At 35.1% G+C, this 24,378-nt stretch overlaps 1 protein-coding gene across 2 annotated transcripts; it reads left to right on the forward strand.

Annotated features, from left to right (window-relative positions):
* The first annotated feature begins 3,753 nt into the window (after nt 1–3,753).
* LOC139695091 (UBX domain-containing protein 4) lies at nt 3,754–24,333 on the forward strand. Of its 2 annotated transcripts, none has more exons than XM_071593722.1 (10): nt 3,754–4,045; nt 4,135–4,269; nt 4,958–5,088; nt 7,581–7,812; nt 12,858–13,131; nt 14,776–14,898; nt 16,584–16,706; nt 20,034–20,145; nt 22,566–22,798; nt 23,405–24,333. In XM_071593722.1, exons 1-10 carry the CDS (start codon nt 3,964–3,966, stop codon nt 23,628–23,630), a joined length of 1,671 nt encoding a protein of 556 aa, XP_071449823.1. In that variant the 5' UTR covers nt 3,754–3,963; the 3' UTR covers nt 23,631–24,333. The 2 variants fall into 2 exon arrangements, with proteins under 2 accessions (XP_071449823.1, XP_071449830.1); XM_071593729.1 differs by having other exon boundaries at nt 22,566–22,728; nt 23,405–23,519.
* Nucleotides 24,334–24,378: the final 45 nt, after the last annotated feature.

A 24,378-nucleotide genomic window follows, 5' to 3' on the forward strand; every position in this document is an offset into this window, starting at 1 on the left:
TCTATTATTATTGTAAAGGCTGGTAGATGTTTTCAATATTTGTATTGTAATATTTCTTTTATGTGGCAGTTCATTTATAATAAAAATGTTGAAAATGATTCATCACAATTCATTGGCATGCTTACCTTATAAATAGGCATCCACATACCTCACTGTATCTGACCCTGATTCTAAAGATGTGGTTGTACCACCAAAATATACAAGTGCAAAAACTGTCTTTCGTGTTATGTTTCACCATCCTGATTGTATATATTTTAATTTATTCAAGGTATTCTACCTATTGAGGGTATGTATTTGAATATACCCTGACGATTATTTCCTCCAACATTTCATGAGATTTTCTTTTGTTTGCCTGATATAATTTCCTTTTTCAGGTCTTCATAACTTCAACTTAGCTTCATGCAGTCTAAAAAGGTCTATTCGTTTCCTTCCTCCACCCTCTCTACCTCAGGCTAAAATTCTGTTTTTTCTCCAAGCTTTGACACCCCACAAACTTTCTGTGGATTCTCCACCCACTTTTTTTACCCAATTTCAGATTTCCCAAGCAATGCTCTCTCATTTCCCACCAAATAAAAAACTTCAATATATATTTATTTCTCTCACTCAACTGATTTTTATCAATCTCCTCCACACCTAAATTTTGAAAGCCTCCAATTTACACTCATTCTCTTTCCTTAGAAACAAGGTTTCATATCCTCAAAGCAATATGCTCTATATTATAAACTTTAATAATTATTTCTTGACATCTTTCCTGAATATACTTGATATTAATACTCTTTGTCTGATACCATTTTCCTTCACAAATGAAATTCTTCTCTTAATAATCCCATTAAAATGTTCATTGTTCTCTGAGGTACTATAAAAAAAATGAGCTGATGCACTTACTCCAGTTTATTCCCTTTACTTCAATGTTTAATTTAGCTCTCCTAATTCTTGAGCATATAATTACTTTGATTTTGTTATGGTTAATCTTGACCCCATACTATTTGTATTGTGATTGTGAAGCACTCCAGATTTCCTCCAATGCCTTGATTGTCTGACTTATTACTGCTTGGTCATCTGCAAACATGACAATCACCTGATTGCCTGATGTTATTCCCAGATCAAGCTCTGCCCATGTCACTCTTAGTATTTCTTCAGCATATATGCAAGAGTACAGACAATAAAGAAAAACCATGTCTCACTCCTGAGGCTACCACTGCCCATTCCAACTCTCCCTCCACTCTCTTTATCTATACATATATACCATCTGGATCATATAGAACATTCAAATAAGTCTACAGAATGTGTTCTAATCACGGCAATGGTGTCAAATGTTCCTTTTCCCTTTCTGAAACCAAACTGTTGGGGATCAGGGTCGTGTGGTGGTTAATGTACTAGCTTCCCCCCAAGAGGGCCCAGGTTTGAATACTGGAGGAGGGAAATATTTTTCTGAGGTATCCTGATCTCTACTTGAGGTGCTTAATGGAGAGCAGTATAAGTTAGTATGCCATCAATCAAATGGGCCATTAAGCTTTGGACCCATTGGTGCATTTTGTTTAGAATAGGCCAATGCTGATGCTGGGTTTCTCTCCACCCTTCTTCCATTCCCATCCATCCCTAATGGTGTAAATGACCTCAATTATCATTCACCTTCCCTTAAGCTACTACTACTACCCACACTGATGACACTGCCCTTGCTATATGTAAAACTGAACTTCTCGTCATGTAGTCCTCACGCTTGCTCTTTTCGAGGATGTGGATCAAAACTGATCTAATGAAATACTCTAGATAAATACAGTCCTCATAAATACTTTATACAAGTTCAAACCATCTCTTTTTTCCATTTTTCCCTAAATTTTTAGTAATTCTTCATGTCCCAACTGTTATTCTTGGCTTTGTCTCCTTGAGCACTTTTTTTTAACCTGCTTTATAGATATCCTTGATCCAAGATCCCCTCACCTGGATCAATCATATTGCTTTTCTGTTTCTAAATTAGCTTTCCCAATCCTTTTGCCATAAAGCTCTTCTATGTATTTTTTCCAACTTTTATGAATCACTTCTGGCTCTGTTTTAGCTTTCCTGTCTTGTGTCTATGGTCAGTATAGTGGTTCCCTTGCTAATTCATGTCGATTCTCATACCTTTGTATACAGAGCTTTCTCTTTATTTACTTTCTTCATGTGCTGCAATGATCTCTCTGCCACATTTCCTTAAATCTATTACTTTTTCAACATCATTTATAATTTAGTTCTGTTCATTCTTCTCCCCATTTCCAAGACAATCTTCTTCAATTCCCTTCTTTAAACTGCCATAACCATTGTCATTCTTTCAATTATCTCTTCCATGATCCATGGTTTCTTTTAGTATTTTTCATTTATTTGCTGCTGTTTCTTTCATGTTACACTAATCATTCTCCAGTCATATTCATTTCCTCATCCTATGCAAATATTTATTAAGTTTTGATGTTCCTTTCTTTCTACTACTGTGAAAATTCATCATTCCACTTTGCCACTTTTATTATCCTCTTAATACTTCTGAATTGATATTTTATTTCATCATAACTTAACTATGATCCTCATTTGTATCTGTCCAGGAAATCTATTCGAGTTGAAGACCCTTTTCCCAACTATAAAATATTTCAATAAACTGGGGTCAAAATGCTTAAAATAGTGTCTTTCTCATAGTGGAATCAAACAATAATGTTTTACAAAAATAGTTTTCAATGTTAATGCATTCTCAATTCACCTATTTGCTTTGAAAAAAATACTATCTCCAACTTAACAAGGTACATACCCTGTGCACTCTGGAATATTATACGTGGTATATTCTTCTTTTAAGAACTATTTTGAACAGTCCCAAAACGGATTCTTACCACTCTTTCCCTCCACTTCCAAATATTGTTTGCTACAGTCAACAGGAAAACCTCCCTCAGCCTAACCAGACATAACAGTCCTTTCACGTGCTCATTATGCCAATCTGAATAATGAGGCCAAGGCATGGTCAGTATTACATTAGGCTAATAAGAAATAACAAGATACACATTTATCAATTGTTGATCAACAAATAAAATTCTTCACTGTCAATCAAAGCATACCAATGAAATGGCACAAGAAAATTCACCAACTGGCTAAGTGGTAGTAAATTAGACACTATATCTTAGGGACTATTCGTCATTTTCCCCAGATAGTGGTGCATGAAACTCTGTCATATCAAAAAATTGAAGGCTGAAACTTCTGAAAAATTTGTTACTTTCCAGTTCTTACAAACTTATCATCCAAAATATTTATGCTAATTTGCGACTATTTTAAAAAAAACTTGCTTAACCTTGGTCTCCCGTGAATTTTGGAAAATGTTTTCTGATTGCAGGGTACTGTGAATAACAATTGGGGCACAAGAGAATATAATTTTGGATTGAAGTATTCTACTGTATTACCATAATTTCTGACTTTTCCGCATTAGGGATCTTGTGGCGCCATTCAGAAATGGCTGCCGAAGTCATTTGAAATGAATATTAAAAAAATTAGGAAGGTAGATTACATACATGATCACTTACACACTAGTTACACATTTACCAAAATGATATAGATCAATTTCATTCAATGCAACCAACGGTTAGTTTGTCGAAATTTATGCGAAATTCAATCTAAATTAATTCATGATCAAATTGTAAGTCATCGAGCACAATTTAACACATGGATAAGCAAACAAAATAATGGAAATATCATAAATACCGCTTGGAAATTCATTTCTCTTTTGTTATTCGCAATTGCGTTACTCATCTGTTTAAAAAATCAGTAGTGTCATCACTGCAAAAATGTTTTCGAGAACGGTAATGATTGATGTATTATGGTATTTACATTAAAATCAGTCATTCGGTGTGAGGAGTAGCTACGGCAAGTTGTAATCTTGTCACTCACGAAGGAAAGAATTGTAGAATTCGTCGACGAAGATATCTAAGAATATCAAGCGTATTCGATAGCAAGATGCATTGGTTTGAAGGAACAATCGGAGAAGCTATAGTCGCATCTAAATCCAAACAAGCATTATTTGTTGTTTTCGTTGCAGGTAGAGCATCGCTTTCAAGGTTGATAAGTACTTCTAATTTCACGTCATTGACTCATTTGAGCATGATATTCATTGCAATTTCATTCCAGGCGACGATGATGCTTCTAAGAGTACGACATCTGCCATGGAAAGCAGTGAAGTGTCATCAAAACTTAACAGCGATGATTTTGTCGCCATAAGACTTGAAAGTGGGTCAGAACCGTACAGGCAATTCGTCCAAATCTGTATCCTTTATTATTGAAATTTTAGTAATGTATTCTTTGCCCTAAGTTTCATATGGTTGTTGAGTTAAACCAGTCATTGGATATTACACTAATCAACTGCTATATACTTACACAAGATGTGTTCGGAAATAACTTCATCTTGGTTATATTTTTTCTCATTTTGGTGAACGTAATTTGGTCATACAATAGACATTTAACCAATATCGTTTGATCAATAACCAATGCTTTGTTCTTGCTCGGTACGTACGGATATATACGAAGGCGTTTACTCATTCACGTAACAAAAGCATTGTGTTAGAGGACGTATTATTTTTTGGTATTTGCTGTTGTCTTTAGTCATTTAATTTCCTTGGTAAATTGGTTCATGTTGACTTTGAACAGTAAGATTCCAGATTTGCAGATTTTTGTCATTAGCAAATGCATGAACTCGATTTATATGCTAAACACCGCACTGAAATTATTTTTCAAACTTCAAACTTTAAAATAATGATCCCTCATATCTTCCTGGCTTTTGCATTTCTTATGAAGTTGAAGTAATCGTTTTGGCTATTTTGTATTGTACATTACTCTCTTTATAAGTTATTGCAGTAAAGTATTCTGTTCTATACCTTTAAATCAGCCCATAGCGTATTGGCCGATTTTAGCAGATGGAAAGTTGGTGGTGTTTTATCCTTGACGTTAATTTCAGATCAACTAGTCCCTATTCCATCAATATTTTTCATTGGCAAAAATGGTGAGCCAGTGGAAATATTAGCTGGAGAGAAGACATCATCCCAACTGATTGGTCACATAGACAAAGTTCTAGAAAAATGTGGCAAGGTGGGTGAATGTTGTGCTAACCAGTATATTTCATTTTGTTAGCAAGTGAATTTTGAGAAGTTTAATTACTGAATATATTTAATGATTTGTAATTATTGAATTACAAATTCATGTTCACACGAATCTTCCCATCAAATTTGTTAGTTATGTATGGGTTTATGTTTGGTGTTGGTTATGTAATTTAAATTAGCATGTCTAAAATGGCGAATTTGGCAGTTAATATACTTTGCTTTAATGCTGTTGAAAGATTTGAATTATAGCTTTAAATTCATTATTCCTATTTTCAATAGAATGGTATAAGGCATCACTTGGTGAAAGTGATTCATATCGGAAAAGAAAATACTTAGTTCTTGCATATATCTTTTACCATACAGGACCTAGGTTTTGACTTACGAAGTCACTATCAGGTTAAGTTCAGAGGACACACAGCTTTATATAGTAGACAGAGAAGAGGAGGGGGGAGGTGTTGGTGAAGTGGGAGGAGGGGAAAGAGAAGGGAAACTGGTGTGTGTGTATGAGGGTAGGGGGAGAAGACGGTTGGGTGTGGCATCAGGGTGGGAGGAGGTGGTTGGGTAGGGCATCAAGGGGGAGAGGGGCTGTAGAACAGAGGAACTCATTTTCTTCTCTCATCTATCCTTGTAATCCTCTGATCCATGGTTTCCTTGTCCTTTTCCCGTTAATGGTTTCTATAGTTTCTTTTGTGGCTATCTACATCCCTATTTTGATGCATTCCCATTTTAATTTGATAGTACGCAGCTCTTTACAGTCATCCATGATTTCCTCTACAGCCTGCTGATACTTCTTCCTGGTCAATCCATATAATACTTCTACATTCCCTATCCTAACCAGCTGCCCCTGCCTTATTTCTTGAAATGGACACAACACTTCAAAACAACTAAATTGTGGTCAGAGTCCGCATCTGCTCCTGGGAAGCTGTGCGAATTGATCACACTGTTCCTAAACCTGTGCCTAACCAGAATATTATCTAACTGATACCTTTATGAGTCACCTGGTATTTTCCATGTATACCTATGCCTTTAGTGGTGTCTAAACCAAGTGTTGGTGATCACTAACCCGTCTCCTACAGAACTCAATTGCTTTCTCCCTGCGGTCATTCCTTGTACCTAAACTGTAGTAGTCCCCCACCTCATCGCCATCTCTTCCTTTGTCTATTGCTTTCCAATCCCCCATCACTATCAAATGTTTCCCTGCAGAATTATTAATAAAACCTACTCACATCAGATTTATATTGAACACATATGATCTAGAAACCCTATCTGTAGGTTAGGCTGTCATATAGGTGTGAGATGAAAGGATGGCAAAAAAAACTTTGCATTCATTATTTTACCAATGTGAGAATGCCATAAGGTTTTCTTGCTAAGGTGGAATAATGCACCTGGATTATAATCTAATTGGCAGAAGGAAACTGCATCATTGTGTATGGATGTGCTGCTCAGACTTGAGCCCATCTTTTGATTTGCCTCTGTTAGAGAATGAGCCTATCTGAGAACAGTTGTTTTGTATATTGACTGCTGAAATGTTGTCTATGTGGTGATCCATTTCAATATTTATTAGCAACGTGAATTTTGTTTCATGCAGTAATAGTTAATTCATAATTTGAAATGTAGCACTGAAGTATAATAATTCTTTAACCACTTTTATAGGAGCTTGCAAGGTAAATGTATTTTAATAGATGACAGCAGTACTTTCCCTCAATTTGTAGTTAGTTTCATGTACATACATGTATTCGTAAGATCTATATGTGTTTGTGCATCATGTTTTGGAATGTTCTGGAAATGGTGTCTGTAGGAGGTATAGTCAAATTGAATTTAAGAGAGCATCATTGGACATGAAGTGTAGCTAAATATATGGCATCTCAGCCATGATAAGTAGTTGACATAATTGAAGTATTTCCTTAAAACATATAGATTCCATATCTGCTTATGATTCACGATTTTTTATGTTTACTGTGGGGATGGGTAGTCCAGGGGGTAGAGTTTTAGACTACTGACCACAAGACCTGGGTTAATTTCCCAGGCACACCCCTGAGCACCCTCGACTTCTACCCAGCTTTGTGATTTTTTGGTACCAGATCTTCATTGGAAACCAAAGGAAAGGAACTGGCAGCCTTACCCTAATGTGTGAATTTTACACGCCTTTAGGGTTATTATTGGGTGAATTCTACTCTCACCCATCAAACTGACCTTAAGGTTTAAAAATATGGCTTGGATGTTTACTGTAGACTTAAGAATTTTTTACCTGGTCAAGTAAAATATTTTAAAGTGAAATGGTGATCAGACATTTAACTCATGTTGTTACATTATAAAGTGCTTCAAATTTTGATGATAGCCTGAAGAACTCTGTATGGGAATGTGTTATTAGTATCCAATATCATTCCATGTATGTTAATCATGGTCATATTCATGCAGTAGGCTTTTATTGATTTAAGAATGACCATAACTTATTTAACTTTAAATTTTAATTTTCTTTAGCAAGTACCAACTGAAGCAGTGGCTGCCTCATCCTCTAATGATGTCACACCCAAGGTGGAACCAGCTGTGAAAGAAGTGGTTACTGAGAATGTTCTGGAAACACCAGCGCCAGAAATTGCAGAGAAATCTTCAGAAAGTGAGGAGATGAGTGTTACAGCTGTCGTGGATGAGAGACCACAGCCATCAACCTCAAAGGGGGAGGAAATGCAAGATGATCAAGTTCCTGTTAAAGGTATTTTTTAATTTTCAAGTTGCATTGCTACCAAATCCAAAATCAGTAGAACAGCTTAAACAGTATTTTTGAAAGACTGAAGTGAAATGCATCATGAGTTACATTTACTTTTATGGTGAGTTATGCCAAAGCAGTAAAATTTAATGCTAATCCTAATTGACTCTTAAAGCATTGACAAAGAGTTGAGGTTAATGACACAAGCTTGTCATAACTTGTGGAAGGTCAGTTTGGTTTTCCTGTTCTGTGTTCTACTGATTCTTTAGACAATGTAGTTTCTGGAAGTGAGATGTACATGTACATGTCTGGATGAAATGTACAAATGTACATTGTTGTCCCACTCTAAAACTTCATATCAGATTGTAATATCCACCATAGTGTATCTAAGTCTCCATGAAGCAATTTTAGATTAAAGTATTACTGTATTGTATTATCTCCTGGAAGAGGATTCACTGAAGTCAGTGGTACATAAATAATTGGGTTTTTATTGAAGATCTATAACAACAGATCACGTTGTCTGTGTCTTACACATAGAAACATCTCATTGGCTCTATATAAATAAGGAAACGGAAATTGGGGAAACAGTTGCAAAGGTTATCCGTGTACAAGTTAAATAAATATTTGATGCTTGTTTTGTAAGTTGAAAAGTGCCCAAGTTGAAACACAATGAACCCTTGTGTAGTTATCAGAAACCCCTATGTAGGCATGTAGTTATCAGAAAATCTCCTGAAGTATAAACAATCACTTCCATGCCTTTTCATGCATTATTACATGTGCAATGTTTGTATTTCTGAAACTTCACCTGATAGTACCTATGCTGTGTTGGAAAATAGTGCCTTGCCTAGAATTTTATTTTAAAAATTACGCACTCTAGGCTTCAAAATTAACTGTAATTTAGTACTAAATGTGTCTATTTTTAATGTCGATAGTGAATAACTAGGGTTATCATTTTACAGGATAATTATTTTCCTTTCATTCCAGGTAATTGAGACCTTCTGTGTCTATGTCTCTGAACATTAATTCTGTAATGCAGATATGCGATTCATGATTGATCATGGTTTGTCATTAGTGTGAGCCCATAAGAGTTTGTCTTAACAAGCGCATATAAAGCAAATTAATATTCACCTCCATTTTGACCAAGATCCATCAATATATATATATATATATATATACATACTCATATATACAGAAACATATATAAGGAAAAGGGATAGGAACACGTATAAAGGACGAGCACAATAGAGGTGGGGAAGGCGGAATCGAACGGATCACAAGAGTAAAAATATCTCCTCAACCGGGACTCGAACACCGGATCTTTCCACTTGCCGGGCGGATGCTCTTAACCACTTGAGCTATCGAGGATAGTCAATTTACCCTGAGATCCGTGGGTCTAATATGTCGCCAAGCGCCCCGATTCTTTCAGCCAAGAGATGGCGTCAGGGGGCTGTTTCACCCACCAAAGGAGAAATAGACAATACACAAGGAAAGGAAAGGACAGTGGGTTAGAATTCATACAACATCATACAGGAAAGGAACAGTGCGTTTCGTGGCACGCATAGCCAGAAGAAAGAGATGAGCCACATTGGCCAAATACACATTCAAACACGAAATCCCGCCAAACGGCGAATAAATACTCATATATACAGAAACATATATAAGGAAAAGGGATAGGAACACGTATAAAGGACGAGCACAATAGAGGTGGGGAAGGCGGAATCGAACGGATCACAAGAGTAAAAATATCTCCTCAACCGGGACTCGAACACCGGATCTTTCCACTTGCCGGGCGGATGCTCTTAACCACTTGAGCTATCGAGGATAGTCAATTTACCCTGAGATCCGTGGGTCTAATATGTCGCCAAGCGCCCCGATTCTTTCAGCCAAGAGATGGCGTCAGGGGGCTGTTTCACCCACCAAAGGAGAAATAGACAATACACAAGGAAAGGAAAGGACAGATATATATATATATATATATATATATATATATATATATATATATATATATATATATATATATATATACATATATATATATATACATATATATATATATATATATATATATATATATATATATACATATATATATATATATATATATATATATATATATATATATATACATATATACATATATATATATATATATATATATATATATGTATACATATATATATATATATATACATATACATATATATATATATATATATATACATATACATATATATATATATATATACATATACATATATATATATATATATATACATATATATATATATATATATATATATATATATATATATATATATATACACTAACCCAATTGTCATGAATCCTGCTTGAATCATAATTGCTACATTGGCTCTATCAACCCATCCCTTGGTATAGCAGTCAGCAAACATCAGCGATTGGGATACCATGGGCAGATAGGCTACCATCTGAAAAGAAAATATCTTTTCAATGACCAAATGCCTGCCTTAATATTTCATTTTTTGGCATTCCCTTCAAGCTTGTATAATAAAAGATTATCATGTAAAACATATGCTGTTGGTGACTTTGAATTTAGGGTGTCGCCTTAAATATTTTTGAAGGAAAGAAAACTCTAAACTTTAAATGTATTGTAGTTAATTCCTAGTGTTTGCCGACTTTTGATTGCTTATTTATCTTGCACAATTACCATTCACTCCTCATCACTTGGGATTGTGACTTTCTGGACTACAATGTAGGTATATACTTATTTCTTTGAATCTAAGACATACCTTTTTTCAGTAATCCTTCCTCTAAAAAATTAGGGTGCATCTTAGATTCGTGGGCATCTTATGTTCGCAGGTTAAGATTTCATATAAAAATTAACAAGAGACAACATATGCAAACTGCACTAGTGTGCCGTATTACTCTTGGGCGTTGCAGTGCTGTGCCAGTATACGTGTGGGCTTATTACAAGGAGGCGTAAGGAAAATGAAACAGATGTTTTAGCAATTGATTGCAAAAAGAACTTTAGTAAAAGCACAATAATGGAAAAGTTGGTAGAAGGTTATGTCATTGTTTAGGTTGCTTCAATTCATTTTTTCGATGCAATGTTAGGTACCCCCTTAATCGTTGTATTCTTCATCTGAAGTACTGAACAAATCACTTTGCTCCCAATCAGCATCTTAACTGAAAAAAGATGCATGTAAACAAGTGTTTTGAAGCTGGAGGAAGGGAGAGACCGAGTTATAACCTATTGGTATTGAAAACACATGTACTTTCATCATCCACACCCTGCAAAGACATCATCTTCATCATCCTCCTCCGAAAGCATGTCAGCTTCTGTGCCATCCATCTTTTTGCTGATGCCACACTTTTTGAAAGTCTTCATGATCTTTTCTTCAGAAAGGGTTCTCCAAGCCGCTGAAACCCATCATGTAACTTGGTTAGGAGATACTCATTAGATTTTTCCAGTAGCAGTTAACTCACACTCAGGTGGAGACAACCATGAAATGTACTGTTCTTGGAGTCAGTCCTTGAATGCCTTATCAATGCCAACATCTGTCAGTTACAAAACAGATGTCATTCCCGCAGGAATGACCGCAAATTCTGACTTCATTCTTCTGATTTTATATTTCACAGCATCTGTATGATGGCCTCGGAAGGAGTCCAGTACAAGCATAGAGCACTGATACCAAGTCAAAGTTTCTCATGCCCTGTGGTCTTTAGAAGAACTTCTTTGACCCCTTTTCTCTCAAGCGTGTAATTTGGCAACATATTGAAGTAAATTGCTGGCTCGTTTGCATTAGCCGTCTGCCCTAGCGTGAAATTTCCTTTCTATTGAAGACACAAGTATGTGTTTTTGGTAAGACACCAATTTGTGTTCGAAGTTCACCAGGAGCATCTGACAAATTGATGTTTGCCGCTGCAATGCTAGCCCTGTTCATTGCATGAATCGTTTTGCCCATCCTCAACTGGCCTGAAATTATGAGCGAGGGATGCCCAAAGTTCTTGCTTTGTTGTTGGCTTCCTGTTGCAGTAGATTAAAGCTCACAAAAAGTCTGTCATTCTACCTTGGGCCGAAATATTCCTACACCGCTGTGTCGACTTCAGGGAATCTTCCATATTTTGGATCATTGAACTTCTTTCATGAAGACTTGCATGCATAAATAGTGGTCTTTTTCTGATACCATTGTCTTACACTGAACTCTTGCAGCTGCCCTTCTGTTCCCATTTTCTCCCACAAACGAGATAACTTGCCTTTTGAACTTTGCAGTGTGTGTCTTGCCGACATATGCCAGGTCTCAGTACTTTACCTATGCTTGATCACCCTGCTCTCAGGAAGCTATCAAAACGAATAACCTAGATGAATAGGATGGTGGGAGGCATCACTTTGTGGAAGCAATTGATCCTGGGAAAGAAAATATTTTGTTCTTCCACGTACGTTTTTATTATGCCTGACCTACGTTTTGACTTTCCAAGTCATCATCAGGTGATTATCATCAACCTGATGATGACTTAGTACGTCAAAACCTAGGTTGTGCATAGTAAAAGCATGTGTGAAAGGATGAAGTATTTTCTTTTCCAGAATAACCTAGTGGTACGTCAAAACCTAGGTTGTGCATAGTAAAAGCATGTGTGAAAGGATGAAGTATTTTCTTTTCCAGAATAACCTAGTGTCCTTTATTTCCTTGACCAACAAAAATCATGACGTTACCCTTTTTGGGAGGTGTTACAGTGCAAATATTCTCACCCCTTTCCTTTCTTTTCTACATGTTTTGCCCATGTTCAAATGCTCTACCCAAATTCCAAGAAATGATCACTCGCTAATCCCTGCTCATCTCCTGAAAAATGGTTTGCCACTTAACACTATGCTAGGGATCCCTGAGAGCCAACTCCTGTTTGAGCCCAAAATATGCGCTCTTAGAATTGCCTGTTAACTTTTTTTTAGGTTTTAGAATGTTCAAAATTGGGTGTGTCTAAAATTCATGGGTGTCCTAGATTTAGAAGAAATACAGTATGTGTAACATAACCCTTGGTGGACTAAAATATTTTTCTCTTTGATAATACTACAGAATCTGATGATAAAAAGCCAAATGAAGCAATGCCGGAGAAAGTTGAACATGCAAAAGAATTAATAGCTCAGCGTCGGCAGGAAAGGGAAGCAGAGGAGCAAGCAAAGGAACTGGAAAGGGAAGAAATGAGGAGAAGGTCAGGGAAAGAGACAGCTCGTTTCCGTCGGGAACAAGATGAGAGGAATGTCCGAGCTGCTCAAAAGGAGAGGGAGCGAGAAAAGGCAGAAGAAAAGGCGGCAAGGGAGAGGATTTTGAAGCAAATTGCCATGGACAGGTGAGGCATGAGTATGGATCTGAATTCATTGCATAATTAAATTTAATGAATACTGGTGATGATATTTAATTGTTGATGGTGGCTGCTCTCATTTGAAATGTCAATTCACAACATTAAATGGTCATTTGTTTCCTAAGCCTAGATTATAGTGAGCCTTTGAATTAGAGGTGTAACTGATAATGCGACTTATTGAATCTGATCTGTATTATCCATGGTGACCACTCCACTGTTAAAACCATGAATTTATATGAATTTTGAAAACTGAATTATCCGTGAATCCTGTGTTCTAGCATTAAATTTGACCATTCCGTGAACCTTCTCTATTATTTCATCCAATTTTGAGGTAGTCGAAGAATAGGATTGATTTCATCCTATGAACACATTATGGACTGACCTACTTGATATTATAGAATGTGTTCATTCTGAAATTTTGACATAGTAAATGAAGTCATATTACCAAAGTAGCACAGAGGTCAATCGTGTTTCAGTGTATAATATACCTTTTCTATACTTCATAAATTTCATTCATATCAATCATCCCCATAGAATAACTCTGATCAGTTCAGGTAATTACGCCAACAAAACAGCTCTGACACCCTATTGTTCATGTGCAGCGGCCGTATTTAACAATATGTGTTACTGTCAATTTTTATAATTAAAGTTTAATTACTGGTGATGGAGCTAGAAATTAAGAATTAGATCAAATTTCTTATTGTATTTTGTGAGATAATTGTGATTCTGCTGCGAGTTTCCATTAAAGGATTTCATAAATTTTATTCGTGTGATATATTGTCCAAACATTTAATATTTTTATATTGTTAGATTAAAGTGTTGTGTACATGTGGTACGAGTTTCACTAAATTGACTCCAGTGCTTCATCAGTGGTGACCATTGCAAGTTGAAGGGTTCAATTTGCATATGCTTTGATGGAGTTGACAAAGGATGCTGCATTGTAATTCTGCCTTTATCTGAACTAATTATATGCCGAGGCCTGTTTAATGCCACCTGAAGTTTATGGAGAGTCTTTTCTTATGAATAACCCAGCTATAAGATTGTTTAAAAAGGGAAGATAATTTCAAAGTAAGGTGGATTACAGATCTTCATTCAATGCTCTCATGGAAATTGAACACCAACGAGGACATTGTGAAGGAGGATCATAGCATAGTGTTAACAGCATTACCAGAAATGTTGAAAATATCATTGGGTGCCACGCAAACATTGTTGACACAAAAATCGCTCATGGTGCATGGTTGTGTGCAAAGCGTTCCAATAAGCTCATGGGGGAATCACAATTAAATCACTATAAAAAATATAAAGTGTGATCCACATTTTTATTGCCCAGATAAATCTCACGTGACATTTTTTGAGACCAAAATGTAAATAAATACCTATGTAGAAAGTTATTCTATCATCAGAAGCAATCATTAGCAAACTGAACATGTTCCAAATTGCAATTGCTGCCATTAATGCAATAATGGAGTTAAATTAATGAAACTTGCACTGGATATTCAATTCACTCTGAGCTAGCAATATCATGTCAAACTTAATCTTTATTGAACAGTTGTTATATAATGCACTTCCATCTACTTTCTCAGACCGTATGCACTCTTTAAATGAATCTATTTAATTATTTTGGCTTTTTAGGGCTGAACAGTCAGCAAGATATGAGGCAGAAAAAAATGCTGCCAAGAAGAGGAAGTTGGAGGAGGACCAGAGAAAAGCGACAGAAGAGCAGGAGAGGGCATCATCATTGGCAGCTGCTCGCAGGTTGGTTTGTACTTATGCATTAAGTGCGTATACCCAAAGTGTTTTATGATCTAATTACATGGGCTATTTAGTTAGCATATTCTTTTATTATCAACTCCTCTCTTTTTCATCTGCACATGTGTAAATTCAACATGAAATTATAATTTAACTAATTATGGATTCAAACTTGATTCTCCCATTTTCAGCCATCTGTGTTAACCAAGCCAAATGCTATTTATGATAAGCATCTTGCTGTTATGCATGAAAGTGTTCAGGAAGTCATAAATCATGTTACACCTGCTTGACCTATGTTAACTTGTTTTCATAATTCGTTGTAAGTGTAAAAATAATTTATCGTTGATTTTTATTTAAGTCTGAAGTATAAGTCTTTACTTAAAGGTTCGTCATCATCTTCTAAAGGCAAAGCCTTGTTGTTGCAACCAATGGTCTCTCTCCCTTGCCATTCTTTTCGGTTTCTTTTATGTTGTTACTCTCATTTTACTTTTTATATCATCTAAAAATTTCTTTATTTTATTCTTTTGGCTTAAGAGCCAGGCTCTTCCTTTTTTTCCTATTATTTCCCCCTCAATTATATTTTCCAGGAAGTTGTTATGTCTCAGAACATGTACGATATATTTAATTTTCTTTTTCTCAATTTCTTTAATTAGATTTCTTCCTCTTTCATTTCTCTCCATACTTTTATGTTGCTTTTCTTGTCCGTCCATCTTGTTGTTGTTATCTATCTCCAGTTCCACATTTCCATGGCTTCCAACCAAGCTTTTTCCCTCTTTTCCAATGTCCAAGTTTCACATCCGTGTAATAATGTACTTCAAATAAGCATTTTTGCAAAGGATTTTCGAATTTCCAATTTCATGTGTTTGCTTCCTAAGAGATCCTTTTTATTTTCAAATGCCTTCTTCACACTTAATTTGAGTTTCCTTTTTTTCAATCATGTGGACAGGGTTTTGGGCTTAAAGGTTTCAAGTGGACATTTTTACAAAAAGTAAAAAGAATGATTGTCTGATTTATAAAATGAATGCTTTTTAAAATAAAAATTTCAAAGTATGAAAAACATTTTCCTTGCATTGGTCAGCAAATTTGACTAATATTTTGATGAACCTTAGCTCCTTTAAATTTACTGTTGCAGCATCAACCACAATTTCTTGGAATTTGAAGACTTCCTGCTTGATTATATTAATGAGAATCATATTGAGAGTTATCTGTTACATGAGACAAGATGTAACACCTTTTATGTTACTGTTCTTATGACCCACTATGGTAGAATGATTCTAAAATAGGTTTCATATCGTAAACTTTGTGTGGACTCCCAACTTTCCAGAAGATTCCTGGGTACGTAGCTATATGCATCATATTTACTGTAGTGGGGATCTGTTGTTGAGGATGCACTTAGACTGTAGCACTCCTATTTTAGCATTCTGATCATGTATTGTAGTGTTCATTCTTGTATCCATTTGCTTTCTGTTTTCTTAAACCCTTACCTTTCTTTCATCACTGTGTAATGAAAGAATGCTAAGGGTTTATATTTTTTCTCAAATCATAACATCCCCAGGAATGATAAAGGACCCTCTGTCCTTATGCCTTTCATTAAAACTTCACTGTTTCATTCTATTTTATTTTAAAATGGATAGCATAAGAATTGAATGGAATAATTTACCCGGCTAAAAGTTTTCTCTTTTGAATTGCAGTAATAATGCTCGTATCCAGTTCCGATTGCCTGATGGTACATCTCACACCCACCAATTTGATGCAGGCTCAACACTTGGTGATGTCCGAGCATATGTGAAGTCCAATGTCACCCTCCCATTTAGGTAATCATGCTCAAAGGTCTCGGTCATTTTCTTGGAAAAATTTTGTTTTTCAATTCATATGTACCTTATATTTCTGAATATAGTCTCCTTTTTTTTGCAAAATATTAACAAGAAAAGTAAATAGGGAGAAGGGGGGGACCAAGTTCAGGTTCATTCTCAAAAAGTAAACTTTCAAAAATATTGACATTTGCAATTAGTACAGGTAATATGTAATATTCTCTCAAATTTCAGTATGTGCAGATAAGTTGTACCATAGTTTTTGTATTAGCTCTAATAACTTTATTCACTATGTAGAAATACACCTATATAAACATCAGAGGAGTTTTGGGTGTTTTTCACAAAGAGCCAAATAATGCAGCAATGCTTTTATTTTATTTATTTTCTCTGAACAACTACATATAGATGAAGGCAAGTTCTCATTAACCTTGTGTTTTATAGTTATGCACTCAGTTCTCTCTTCCAAATTATTTCTGATTTTAAGTATTTAAAAGTAACTTAAAGTTACCAGACCATTTCAATATGTGGTATAATATTTGTCCCTAAGGAAATTCAAATATTCACCCTATCAATTTGTAAAATTTAAGAATAGTCACCTGTTAGAAAATCACTCCAAAAATAGTGATTATTATGATTCATAATTATTTAGCTATTGATGACAGTTGATTTTGGAATAATCTTCCTCTCCGTATGGGGTAGTCAGAATTTGTATTCAATCAAATACCATATTTTCCTATCGATAACATGCACATTATCTTTACGAAAATGTTCAGTTGATTGAAACAAGTGACGATGTGCGTTATTTAATGAAAATTGGATAATTCCAAACATATACATACTGATGTACACAATAATTTAAAGAAGAGTCTCGCAAAATTAAATTAGTCTGGAAGCATGCCTTTCATGGTATTCTATTGAATACAGATCGGCTACTGTTACAGTTATTTCATCTCATAAATCCACGAGAAAAAGATGAAACATATTATTTCTATGCTTCATTTATTCTAATACGTAGTACATCTTTATTCTAATGCATAGTACTTCATGCATACGTAAAGTACATCATATTAGATACACGTACGTATAAATATATGATAGGATGAGTAGATTACTCGAATCCAAGAACTTTGTCACCTGAATCACAAGTAAATGAATCCAGTGCATTTATTAACTTTTCAGGCATATCACTCTCCGAAGTTAACTCTTCCTCATCTTCTAGCACTGGCATTGAAATATTGCGTAAAGCTTTTTCAAATCCATTTTTTACACGAGTCACTCTGACACCCTGCCAACTTTCCAGGATCCACCAGCTTATTTCTTCATAAAACACTCTTTTAATCCTTCCAGATTCTGTGTAGTCTTTCATACCAGGCATCATCCACTTTTCCCAACTAGAACGTAATTTTGATTTAAAAGATTTATAAATGGATAAATCCTGGCAGCCTCGTGGTTTCCTTTTTGTTTCGCAAAGTTGATGACTTCTAGCTTAAACATCGCTGTATACAATTTTCTTCGTCATGAGTAATTTTCCTGCAAAAATTCTAAATTACAAAAGCTTCACTCAATTCAGGTTTGAAACAATCACCATGTAGGCGGCACTTTCATAGAGGGTGTCTAGAACAGCTTAGGGCCGATACTTAGAAAGCGAAGTAAATCAAACAAAATAAGAAAATTCTGTTAAATTCATTCTATTATTTTTTATATTTGATTTGCTGAAAGTTACTTTCTATTGCATATAAAAGGGCACACAAACCCATGTCTCATTTCGACTTACAGATCATAGCGAAAAAGCAATAAGGCGGCATATTGTGTTGGCTTGTAAATATTGTTTATTTTTTTATACTTCTGTTGTGTAGAATTAATTTCAATCACCTGGCGCTTATCTTCTGTTTACTTTCGGTAGATTTAGCCGCATGCAGTTATGATTCCATATATTCATTGGTTGTTACCATCTATTAGTATATGGATATAGACGTATTTTTACACACTATGTATAATTTGTACGCGCATGTATAATATTTACGCTCATATACATACACAGGTACAGATGTGTGGCATCTATACACATTCAAGGTAACTATGAAACTCTGGGTGAACCGAATCTATAGGAATTCATGGCAACTACAAAGTTCTGTGTGCACGTTATTAATGGGAAAATATGGTAATTAGGGTAAGGTTGTTTGTTTATATTTGTGAATCAAAAAAGATAGGAGAGATGTATATAGTTCAGTTTTTTTATACTGACAATCTCTATAGAATAATAAATATGAGGTCTGTTGTGTAATATAAACTTTTTTACGAAATTTCATCTCAATGTCATCAGAAATGAGGGGACTATATTCAAGGAAGTTTGCAGTTGGAGAACTGTAATAATTCATAACAGGTGCTTCATTGTTTAAGTCTTTTTAAATATCATCATCCCAAAAAGGAATGATATCTGACCAGAAACTAAGGTAATTGAAATTTTAAGCAGCACTAGAGTACCTGCTAAAATAAAGGTTCCATATTTATGAAGTAGTACCTGCTGTTTTCTGGCGTAGCAAAATTTAATTATACTGGTTGATTCAAAAAGGTCTTTACAACTTAGTATGCAGAGAGAAATTTAGGGAAAATGTTAACCTAATTGGTTGGCAGCTTATTTTGTAGTGAAAACATTAACTATTGGTTCCTTTAGTGCTTGAGTAAAAATTCCATGAGCATGCTAGCCGCATGCATTTATTTCACTTGGCAAAATGGCAACTTTCACTGGTGTGGTGTTTCACTCAATGTGTGTGGTTCCATGAAAAAAATCTACAGCTGCTGTTCTACAGAGTTTTTGCACCGAGTAGTCTATGGATCCTCTTTGGCTTTGTTTATATTAGAGGTAAAGTAAACTCTCACTGCCGCAGGATCTGGGGCAATGAAAACCGTCGTGAATCCCTGGAGGATGTTTGTGATAGCCCACAGGTCTTCTTTACTCTTGTTAAAAGTGTATAGCCCTTTTATCTATGAATAGTATCATGTTGCTGAATATGTTGGAAAATTTCCTCATTCCACAGCTAAATGCAGGTGACCCAATAGGACTATTAACTTTCTCTTTAATACTGTACTAAGATATATAAGGATTAATACATAATATTAAAAAAGGCTAAATGGAACTAAGTTCTGCATGATATATCCTTTTATGAAAGCTATGATATATAGTATGTACCATATTTCTATTTATATACTGATTCTGAAAGATGGGAGTCAGTTGCATGTAGTGCATTCAGCACACCAGAAAGAGCGCAGTGCAAGCATGCCAAGTTAATTAGGAATTTTGCTTAAATAACATGCTTTTTCATTTCTTAGGAATTTCACAATGTCTTTGGCATTCCCCAGAAGAGAATTTACAGTGAATGATGATACAAAAACTTTAAGGGACCTAGAACTGGCTCCATCGGCTGCAGTTCTTATTCTTCCGGTAAGTAAGAATTTTTTTATATTAAATTTTTGCATATGCGTACTTAATTGAGAGACTTAAATTGACTTTTTTTTATTGATTCTGGATGAAGCGCTATGTAATCACCAGAAATTTATTACATTTAAAATTGATGAAAAGTGCATAGATTTATGTTGTTAGCACCCAACATCCAGGCAGACCTTATATACTTTAAGCCTTCACTTCTTCGCCTCACAAAAGCTGAAGGTGAAAAACCACTTCAGTTAATCTTGTGTTTTTTGAGTTAGTAGTACATTTTCAATAGCAAAAAATTATATTTTTTGTTCACTTTTTGATATCAGTTGGAATAAGTTTCTACAAAACTTGTGAAAGGCAATTTACTAATTTTTTTGCACCAATTTGTGACAAACATGGATACATGGGGCATATGCAGACATTATAAAGCATCCTGGGGAAGGTCTATGCTTTGGAAATTCTGGAAATCTACCCTAAAAACCTGAGGGAAAAATGATAGAATTTTGCACTAAGTATTCTCCTTTATTTTACCTGCAAATAATATCCCCAAAACATGAGTTCAGTTATCACAAAATTTGCATTAACATGAGTAACCAAATGTGAACGTGTTCACAAATTATGACTAAATTTCCTACTTCATTATGAACTCTGAAGTTCATTTTTATCATTACATGAGCCTAAATCTTAAATCTCCAGTCTCTCAAGTAGAAAGTGCAAGAAATTGTTTGAAAAGAATTTGTTTTGAATGATGATTTCTTCAGCACATGTGGTTTTTGTTAAGCTGGGGATATCTGTATTTAAATGTTAGGAAAATAATGTCAAGTTCCTTGATTTAACAATTACGTCAGCTGAGTTGAATTCTCTAAAAGAGTATTTCAAGAACTGCATTTCAAAATATTGCCAGATTTTTAATTATTTCAATTCTAATTAGCTCACTTACAAAAACTATGTGAAATCATGTAATTTTTTTCTGACATAGCCTATTTCATGCCAAGTTGGTCGCTTTTTTTGGTGACATTTGTGGAATGTGAGCTAACATAATGTTGGCTTCAAGGAGTAGTGGCTCTTTCAACTGAAATCATTTTTTAAATTAGTCTTTCATATTAATTTTCACCTCACTTAGATATTTAATTAGAATGTCCACGGGGATTCCAAAAATGATTTAAGGGTACAAATAATACTTGGGCTTTTTTAGGCGCAGTTACTTAATAGTTGCTGGTTACTACTATGAGACTCAGTTAATCAATTGCTTTGCCACCATAAACTAAATGGAATTCATATGTAAACAGAAAATGCTGCTCAGTTATTGAATGTTGATGAATGAAATATCAATAGTAGAGCTATTGAGGAAATATTAACTCAAGTCATGTCATATATTTTTTTGGAATATTGACAAAGTGAAAGGTTTTACTGATGCCAGCAAACTGCAAAATGAATAATAATTTACTCTGCCAAAAATTACATACTCTTGAGCTATACTAACCATGTGAAATTCCAATTTTCCCTAGAAATCAACCATGGTTCGTAGGTTTTTTTGTTAGTATACTCATGCGGTGATCCTTCATTAACCGAAAGGTAATGACAAAACTCCAAAACTGCTGTAGAAAGAGCAGAATAGTCATAATGCAATTGTTTTCATTAGAGAACCAATCCCTAGCATAGGAAATGCAATTGAAAAGAGTGGTTGACAAAAAGCAATGACATTCATTATTTTACTCTTTCTGGAGGGCTGTACGACATGCTTTCAAAGGAATAGCATGATACTTGCCAAATAAATGTGAAGGAGACAATGGGAGGCAGCAGAGCATGCACCATGCTCTTTAAGGCACAAGTCCTTCTGCTTTTGAATTTTGTCTGATACCAATTAATCTCTCCAGAGACAGCAGTCTCAGAGGTTGATTAAAATGTTGTGCACTCTAGGGTGGTCCATCAAAAATTATTGAAAATGAATTGTTGGACATAATTCACAAGCTCCAACATTTTAGGGCTATTACAATGAGCGTGGAAAGTTAAATTCATTGAAAAACATCTTTGTGCATAATTACCATTCTTTCTCAATTTACCTTTATGTAACATTTTAGGTTGCCTACACATGCCCAGAATGCTTCAGCTCAGAATCTTCAAAAATTACTTTTTTCTAAAATATTTTGGGTAGGATTCAGCTTCTATTCAGGCAGACAGTAAGTCTGGCTTCTGGTCCTCACGATTTCATAAATCCTCCATTTTAATTCATAAGTTAAACCATAAACTTCTCATGCATAATTTGCTAATAATTGCAGGTAAATTTATCATTTACATTCATTCAATCCTCTACTACAAGTATCAACATTTTAAATGACGGTTAGAGGTGTTTTTCTTTTTGCCCAATTTGGCCTTTCAAGGATTGGCTAATTCATTCATTCACTATATTTTACCTATGCTTTAAGGTAACATCTACTGAAATAACTTCTGCTGGTCCTGGAGGAGGTGGCTTGTCAGCATTCATATGGAGAATCATATCGCCTTTCATGTTCATCTTTACTTTCCTTCGGGGATTGGTGTTTGGTAGCAGTGACAGGAGGGATGACGAAGGCCAGCAACCAGGAGGACGTAAGGAAGATGCAGATAGAAAGAGTCACTCTGGTTCAAGTTCAATTTCCTCTCCACCTCCATCCATGCAGTGAGTTTTTCTCACTCATCCTCTCAGATTCTTAACCTTTTGTTTTTTAAGATGAGGAATAAATTTGCAGTTCATGACTAGAGATATTCTACTTCAAGATAAGTTCTCTTTATGTTTAAAATCATGAGGGGACTTAAATGATTGATTTTCTAATTGGAAACCAGGCACTTTGTTTCCTATTGATGAGGTTTTTTTTGTTTTATGGTACTTAAAATTAGGTTTACTTTGTGCCATATTTATTAGTCATCATTTTCTCTAGTTCTAAGGTATTTTATTTTTCCTTGAAGGGAATGTTTTATTTGAAACTATTGAAAATTCTCATTTTCTCTATCGTCAAGCCAGTTGCTCTTGTAGCAGGTGGTTCTTGTCTAATCTTAATTGTTATCCCAGCAGTATTCCTTGTGAGTATAAGTGTAAAAGAGATGTAGGTCCTTTTCTAATCTTTCATTATATATAATTTCATTTCCTTTATAAGCCATATTATTTACCCTTACATGGGAGGAAACTTTATATAGATTATGTTTATAGTTAATTCAACCATGTCTAAGGTAGATTATTTTGACCGCATTCCTGTTAAATATTTCATCCCTATTTTTGTAAATGTAGCGGAGCCATAAGACGTAGGGGAAGTGGAATGTCCCTAGCAGGAGGAAGTGTTGGAACAAGTGGCGGAATTGGGGGGGGCAGTATAAGTGGTAGCGTGAGTACTGCAGGAGATATGCCATCGAGGATGAGGAGGGAGGGCAATGTCCATCGCCTGCCCACCGGAAGAGATGGTGATTCAGATGATGAAAATAACACTTGGAATGGTAACTCAACACAACAAATGTGAGCAAGTTCATCTTAAGAAAGGTGGATAAATTGTTTGGGTAATTGAAGGACAGATCACTTGTTAACTTTATTTCAAATTAAAACAGTCGCCGTTTTGATGCTCATTTTTTCACAAGGAAGAGTTGTAAAATTCTAAATTGGTGAATGCATACAGTGGATCCTAGTGATTCATTCATACATGACTGTGTATTGGATCAGGTGATTGGACTAATTTTTGCTGATTTTCTTAACACAAAGCTTGGGATTAAGTGCTTTAGAATTAAAGATATCAGCTCAGTTCACCCACTCTCTTACTGGCAAAATCCACATCAACACCAGTGAATTCAGCTCAATTCAGCATGTAAATTTTTTTTGCAACTTTTGTGTCCCTTTGGATTGTCAAATTTTGAATGCTTCATATTCCTTCATTATGTTGGGAATAATCACTTCTGTTGACAATTTGCTTTATAAAATTTGTGAAACAAATGTCTAATGTTACTTATCCCTGTTTGGTCTGCTTGATTCTTCACATAGCCTGTGGAGCCCATGTAGTTAGTTGATGTGGGTATCAATCAGACTAAAACCTCTTTTGAGTATCAATAGAGGAGGCCTTTAAATATATCTATTTTATTTAAGCTATAGATTGTAATGTAGTTACTGGGCCACAGGGAACTATGATACTGTACACTGACTCTCTTAATAAAAATTCTGTTTAAAATTATGAACCACTGTTATTTTTTCTAACTATATCATCTTCATCATACTTAACA

This window comes from Hetaerina americana, unplaced genomic scaffold (genome assembly GCF_022747635.1).
Source record: "Hetaerina americana unplaced genomic scaffold, ioHetAmer1.1.p SCAF_1, whole genome shotgun sequence".
In the NCBI taxonomy this organism is placed as follows: domain Eukaryota; kingdom Metazoa; phylum Arthropoda; class Insecta; order Odonata; family Calopterygidae; genus Hetaerina; species Hetaerina americana.

What these genes read in the sequence shown, in the direction of transcription:
- LOC139695091 (XM_071593722.1), top strand. Translation starts at nt 3,964, where the DNA reads ATGCATTGGTTTGAAGGAACAATCGGAGAAGCTATAGTCGCATCTAAA. An exon ending in TTCTAGAAAAATGTGGCAAG is followed by an intron (nt 5,089 to 7,580) that starts GTGGGTGAATGT and finishes AATTTTCTTTAG; the next exon opens with CAAGTACCAACTGAAGCAGT. An exon ending in AATGTCACCCTCCCATTTAG is followed by an intron (nt 16,707 to 20,033) that starts GTAATCATGCTC and finishes TTCATTTCTTAG; the next exon opens with GAATTTCACAATGTCTTTGG.